The sequence below is a fragment of the Sardina pilchardus genome, chromosome 13, assembly GCF_963854185.1.
Source record: "Sardina pilchardus chromosome 13, fSarPil1.1, whole genome shotgun sequence".
Taxonomy (NCBI): Eukaryota; Metazoa; Chordata; class Actinopteri; order Clupeiformes; family Clupeidae; genus Sardina; species Sardina pilchardus.
Genome location: NC_085006.1, coordinates 33,376,538 through 33,384,037, shown reverse-complemented (window position 1 = coordinate 33,384,037; position 7,500 = coordinate 33,376,538). Strand labels below are relative to the sequence as shown.

At 38.1% G+C, this 7,500-nt stretch overlaps 1 protein-coding gene across 1 annotated transcript in view; it reads left to right on the top strand.

The window, feature by feature from the left end:
* zgc:153039 (uncharacterized protein LOC767698 homolog) overlaps window positions 1-7,500 on the top strand; it is a 68,447-nt gene that overhangs the window by 5,673 nt on the left and 55,274 nt on the right. The window contains exon 4 of the mRNA XM_062553253.1: window positions 303-617. Coding sequence (XP_062409237.1) covers window positions 303-617 — 315 coding nt within the window. The remainder of the gene's footprint in view (window positions 1-302; window positions 618-7,500) is intronic.

Below are 7,500 nucleotides of genomic sequence, written 5' to 3'. Positions count from 1 at the left end.
ATTCTGTGTGTGTGTGTGTGTGTGTGTGTGTGTGCAGACGGCTCGCGTGGCGGTGTGTATGAGGTGCTGCCGGTGGGTGGTTAATTCTGTGTGTGTGTGTGTGTGTGTGTGTGTGTGTGTGTGTGTGCAGACGGCTCGCGTGGCGGTGTGTATGAGGTGCTGCCGGTGGGTGGTTAATTCTGTGTGTGTGTGTGTGTGTGTGTGTGTGTGTGTGCAGACGGCTCGCGTGGCGGTGTGTATGAGGTGCTGCCGGTGGGTGGTTAATTCTGTGTGTGTGTGTGTGTGTGTGTGTGTGTGTGCAGACGGCTCGCGTGGCGGTGTGTATGAGGTGCTGCCGGTGGGCTACTGGTGGTCGGTGCTGTATGGCAGTGCGCTGCTGCTGCTGTGCCTGCTGGTGTGCCTGGTGGGCGCCCACATCTACGCCAAGGCCACCTTCCTCATCTTCCTGGTGGTCATGGTCGTCCTGGCAACGGTGCTGGTCAGTTTCTTCGCCGTGCCCCCCCACAGCATCGCGCTGCCCCCCCCCTCGCCACCCCCGGCCCCCAACACCACCGCACCCCCCACCACCGCCAACTTCACCGGCTTCAAACTCGACACACTACTGGGCAACCTTGAGGGTGAGTATGGGCTGCTGTTGTGTGTGTGTGTGTGTGTGAATACAGTATATGCAGATGTGTGTGTGTGTGTGTGTGTGTGTGTGTGTGTGTGTATGTATGTATGAATACAGTATATGCAGGTGTGTGTGTGTGTGTATGTATGTATGTATGTATGTATGAATACAGTATATGCAGATGTGTGTGTGTGTGTGTGTGTGTGTGTGTGTGTGTGTATGTATGTATGAATACTGTATATGCAGATGTCTGTGTGTGTGTGTTGTGTGTGTAGGAATACTTTATTAGCAGATTTCCGATTTTGATGATAATGATAATTAGACGATATCCTGTAAAATAATGTATTTACGATACATGTATGTAGATTTGGACAAAACTAGTCCTGCAGTTATTTTCAAAGCACTTTAGAGCTGTCCTCAAATTCTTCTCCGTTTTCATCTTTCAAAGGCATCTCTGATACAGCTCCTTGTTTTATTTCTGACTTTCTCTCAACGTATTTCGGATTCATAACGAGGTCTTTTAGGTAACGTTAGACGTAACGTTAGGTAACGTTAGACATTTTTCATCTGACACATTTGTAGCTGCATCTGTGGTAACTAGAGCAGAGCTTGCTACCCGAATGCCGAAACACTTCTGACTGTCATTCCACCCACGTGGGTTTTACTAGTTGGGATGAACAGGTCTGGTGGGTAGAGGGTTTTACTAGTTGGGATGAACAGGTCTGGTGGGTAGAGGGGTTTACTAGTTGGGATGAACAGGTCTGGTGGGTAGAGGGGTTTACTAGTTGGGATGAACAGGTCTAGTGGGTAGAGGGGTTTACTAGTTGGGATGAACAGGTCTAGTGGGTAGAGGGTTTTACTAGTTGGGATGAACAGGTCTGGTGGGTAGAGGGGTTTACTAGTTGGGATGAACAGGTCTGGTGGGTAGAGGGTTTTACTAGTTGGGATGAACAGGTCTAGTGGGTAGAGGGTTTTACTAGTTGGGATGAACAGGTCTGGTGGGTAGAGGGGTTTACTAGTTGGGATGAACAGGTCTAGTGGGTAGAGGGGTTTACTAGTTGGGATGAACAGGTCTAGTGGGTAGAGGGTTTTACTAGTTGGGATGAACAGGTCTGGTGGGTAGAGGGTTTTACTAGTTGGGATGAACAGGTCTGGTGGGTAGAGGGTTTTACTAGTTGGGATGAACAGGTCTGGTGGGTAGAGGGGTTTACTAGTTGGGATGAACAGGTCTGGTGGGTAGAGGGTTTTACTAGTTGGGATGAACAGGTCTGGTGGGTAGAGGGTTTTACTAGTTGGGATGAACAGGTCTGGTGGGTAGAGGGGTTTACTAGTTGGGATGAACAGGTCTGGTGGGTAGAGGGTTTTACTAGTTGGGATGAACAGGTCTAGTGGGTAGAGGGTTTTACTAGTTGGGATGAACAGGTCTAGTGGGTAGAGGGTTTTACTAGTTGGGATGAACAGGTCTAGTGGGTAGAGGGGTTTACTAGTTGGGATGAACAGGTCTAGTGGGTAGAGGGGTTTACTAGTTGGGATGAACAGGTCTAGTGGGTAGAGGGGTTTGCACAGGCTATGAGCTTCGTACAGAGCAGATTCAACATCATCAACATCAGGAGAGGAGAATGGGCAACAGAGAGGTTGTGGAGGTTGAGGAGGTCGAGGAGGTTGTGGAGGTTGAGGAGGTCGAGGAGGTCGTGGAGGTCATGGAGGTTGAGGAGGTCGAGGAGGTCGAGGAGGTTGAGGAGGTTGAGGAGGGGTAACTGAGTGGTGGAAATAAGAGGAGTAGCTGTTACTGAGCTCCAGCTCTCTGATGGCTCTCTGATGGCAGTCTGGGTTGTGAGTAGGAGGATCACATTACTGCGCCGAGCGCTGGGTTGTGAGTAGGTTGTGAGTAGGTTGTGAGTAGGTTGTGAGTAGGTTGTGAGTGGGTTGTGAGTAGGAGGATCACATTACTGCGCTGGAACACGTGGACTCACTAGCAGTCATGTGATTAGCTCTGCTGCAGCCAGGGGCCTCCGCTGCACGAGTGTGTGTGTGTTTATAAGAATAGATACTCAATAATGTGAATGAGTGAATGGGGTTTCAGTGTGTGTGTGTTTATAAGAACATAGATACTCAATAATGTGAATGAGTGAATGGGGTTTCAGTGTGTGTGTGTTTATAAGAACATAGATACTCAATAATGTGAATGAGTGAATGGGGTTTCAGTGTGTGTGTGTTTATAAGAACATAGATACTCAATAATGTGAATGAGTGAATGGGGTCTCAGTGTGTGTGTGTTTATAAGAACATAGATACTCAATAATGTGAATGAATGAATGAATGGGGTTTCAGTGTGTGTGTGTTTATAAGAACATTGATACTCAATAATGTGAATGAGTGAATGGGGTTTCAGTGTGTGTGTGTTTATAAGAACATAGATACTCAATAATGTGAATGAATGAATGAATGGGGTTTCAGTGTGTGTGTGTTTATAAGAACATTGATACTCAATAATGTGAATGAGTGAATGAGGTTTCAGTGTGTGTGTTTATAAGAACATAGATACTCAATAATGTGAATGAATGAATGAATGAGGTTTCAGTGTGTGTGTTTATAAGAACATAGATACTCAATAATGTGAATGAATGAATGAATGAGGTTTCAGTGTGTGTGTTTATAAGAACATAGATACTCAATAATGTGAATGAGTGAATGAATGAGGTTTCAGTGTGTGTTTATAAGAACATAGATACTCAATAATGTGAATGAATGAATGAGGTTTCAGTGTGTGTGTTTATAAGAACATAGATACTCAATAATGTGAATGAGTGAATGAATAGGGTTTCAGTGTGTGTGTTTATAAGAACATAGATACTCAATAATGTGAATGAGTGAATGGGGTTTCAGTGTGTGTGTTTATAAGAACATAGATACTCAATAATGTGAATGAGTGAATGAATAGGGTTTCAGTGTGTGTGTTTATAAGAACATAGATACTCAATAATGTGAATGAGTGAATGGGGTTTCAGTGTGTGTGTTTATATAGATACTCAATAATGTGAATAAATGAATGAGGTTTCAGTGTGTGTTTATAAGAACATAGATACTCAATAATGTGAATGAGTGAATGAATAGGGTTTCAGTGTGTGTGTTTATAAGAAAATAGATACTCAATAATGTGAATGAATGAGTGAATGAGGTTTTAGTGTGTGTGTTTATAAGAACATAGATACTCAATAATGTGAATGAATGAATGGGGTTTCAGTGTGTGTGTGTTTATAAGAACATAGATACTCAATAATGTGAATGAATGAATGAGGTTTCAGTGTGTGTGTTTATAAGAACATAGATACTCAATAATGTGAATGAGTGAATGGGGTTTCAGTGTGTGTGTTTATAAGAACATAGATACTCAATAATGTGAATGAATGAATGAGGTTTCAGTGTGTGTGTTTATAAGAACATAGATACTCAATAATGTGAATGAGTGAATGAGGTTTCAGTGTGTGTGTTTATAAGAACATAGATACTCAATAATGTGAATGAGTGAATGGGGTTTCAGTGTGTGTGTTTATAAGAACATAGATACTCAATAATGTGAATGAATGAATGGGGTTTCAGTGTGTGTGTTTATAAGAATATAGATATTCAATAATGTGAATGAATGAATCAGGTTTTAGTGTGTGTGTTTATAAGAACATAGATACTCAATAATGTGAATGAATGAATGAGGTTTCAGTGTGTGTGTTTATAAGAACATAGATACTCAATAATGTGAATGAGTGAATGAGGTTTCAGTGTGTGTGTTTATAAGAACATAGATACTCAATAATGTGAATGAATGAATCAGGTTTTAGTGTGTGTGTTTATAAGAACATAGATACTCAATAATGTGAATGAGTGAATGGGGTTTCAGTGTGTGTGTTTATAAGAATATAGATACTCAATAATGTGAATAAATGAATGAGGTTTCAGTGTGTGTGTTTATAAGAACATAGATACTCAATAATGTGAATGAGTGAATTAATAGGATTTCAGTGTGTGTGTTTATAAGAACATAGATACTCAATAATGTGAATGAGTGAATGAGGTTTCAGTGTGTGTGTTTATAAGAACATAGATACTCAATAATGTGAATGAGTGAATGAGGTTTCAGTGTGTGTGTTTATAAGAACATAGATACTCAATAATGTGAATAAATGAATGAGGTTTCAGTGTGTGTGTTTATAAGAATATAGATACTCAATAATGTGAATGAGTGAATGGGGTTTCAGTGTGTGTGTTTATAAGAACATAGATACTCAATAATGTGAATGAGTGAATGGGGTTTCAGTGTGTGTGTTTATAAGAACATAGATACTCAATAATGTGAATTAATGAATGGGGTTTCAGTGTGTGTGTTTATAAGAATAGATACTCAATAATGTGAATTAATGAATGGGGTTTCAGTGTGTGTGTTTATAAGAACATAGATACTCAATAATGTGAATTAGTGAATGGGGTTTCAGTGTGTGTTTATAAGAACATAGATACTCAATAATGTGAATGAGTGAATGAGGTTTCAGTGTGTGTGTTTATAAGAACATAGATACTCAATAATGTGAATTAGTGAATGAGGTTTCAGTGTGTGTGTTTATAAGAACATAGATACTCAATAATGTGAATTAGTGAATGGGGTTTCAGTGTGTGTGTTTATAAGAACATAGATACTCAATAATGTGAATTAGTGAATGGGGTTTCAGTGTGTGTGTTTATAAGAACATAGATACTCAATAATGTGAATGAGTGAATGGGGTTTCAGTGTGTGTGTGTTTATAAGAACATAGATACTCAATAATGTGAATGAGTGAATGGGGTCTCAGTGTGTGTGTGTTTATAAGAACATAGATACTCAATAATGTGAATGAATGAATGAATGGGGTTTCAGTGTGTGTGTGTTTATAAGAACATTGATACTCAATAATGTGAATGAGTGAATGGGGTTTCAGTGTGTGTGTGTTTATAAGAACATAGATACTCAATAATGTGAATGAATGAATGAATGGGGTTTCAGTGTGTGTGTGTTTATAAGAACATTGATACTCAATAATGTGAATGAGTGAATGAGGTTTCAGTGTGTGTGTTTATAAGAACATAGATACTCAATAATGTGAATGAATGAATGAATGAGGTTTCAGTGTGTGTGTTTATAAGAACATAGATACTCAATAATGTGAATGAATGAATGAATGAGGTTTCAGTGTGTGTGTTTATAAGAACATAGATACTCAATAATGTGAATGAGTGAATGAATGAGGTTTCAGTGTGTGTTTATAAGAACATAGATACTCAATAATGTGAATGAATGAATGAGGTTTCAGTGTGTGTGTTTATAAGAACATAGATACTCAATAATGTGAATGAGTGAATGAATAGGGTTTCAGTGTGTGTGTTTATAAGAACATAGATACTCAATAATGTGAATGAGTGAATGGGGTTTCAGTGTGTGTGTTTATAAGAACATAGATACTCAATAATGTGAATGAGTGAATGAATAGGGTTTCAGTGTGTGTGTTTATAAGAACATAGATACTCAATAATGTGAATGAGTGAATGGGGTTTCAGTGTGTGTGTTTATATAGATACTCAATAATGTGAATAAATGAATGAGGTTTCAGTGTGTGTTTATAAGAACATAGATACTCAATAATGTGAATGAGTGAATGAATAGGGTTTCAGTGTGTGTGTTTATAAGAAAATAGATACTCAATAATGTGAATGAATGAGTGAATGAGGTTTTAGTGTGTGTGTTTATAAGAACATAGATACTCAATAATGTGAATGAATGAATGGGGTTTCAGTGTGTGTGTGTTTATAAGAACATAGATACTCAATAATGTGAATGAATGAATGAGGTTTCAGTGTGTGTGTTTATAAGAACATAGATACTCAATAATGTGAATGAGTGAATGGGGTTTCAGTGTGTGTGTTTATAAGAACATAGATACTCAATAATGTGAATGAATGAATGAGGTTTCAGTGTGTGTGTTTATAAGAACATAGATACTCAATAATGTGAATGAGTGAATGAGGTTTCAGTGTGTGTGTTTATAAGAACATAGATACTCAATAATGTGAATGAGTGAATGGGGTTTCAGTGTGTGTGTTTATAAGAACATAGATACTCAATAATGTGAATGAATGAATGGGGTTTCAGTGTGTGTGTTTATAAGAATATAGATATTCAATAATGTGAATGAATGAATCAGGTTTTAGTGTGTGTGTTTATAAGAACATAGATACTCAATAATGTGAATGAATGAATGAGGTTTCAGTGTGTGTGTTTATAAGAACATAGATACTCAATAATGTGAATGAGTGAATGAGGTTTCAGTGTGTGTGTTTATAAGAACATAGATACTCAATAATGTGAATGAATGAATCAGGTTTTAGTGTGTGTGTTTATAAGAACATAGATACTCAATAATGTGAATGAGTGAATGGGGTTTCAGTGTGTGTGTTTATAAGAATATAGATACTCAATAATGTGAATAAATGAATGAGGTTTCAGTGTGTGTGTTTATAAGAACATAGATACTCAATAATGTGAATGAGTGAATTAATAGGATTTCAGTGTGTGTGTTTATAAGAACATAGATACTCAATAATGTGAATGAGTGAATGAGGTTTCAGTGTGTGTGTTTATAAGAACATAGATACTCAATAATGTGAATGAGTGAATGAGGTTTCAGTGTGTGTGTTTATAAGAACATAGATACTCAATAATGTGAATAAATGAATGAGGTTTCAGTGTGTGTGTTTATAAGAATATAGATACTCAATAATGTGAATGAGTGAATGGGGTTTCAGTGTGTGTGTTTATAAGAACATAGATACTCAATAATGTGAATGAGTGAATGGGGTTTCAGTGT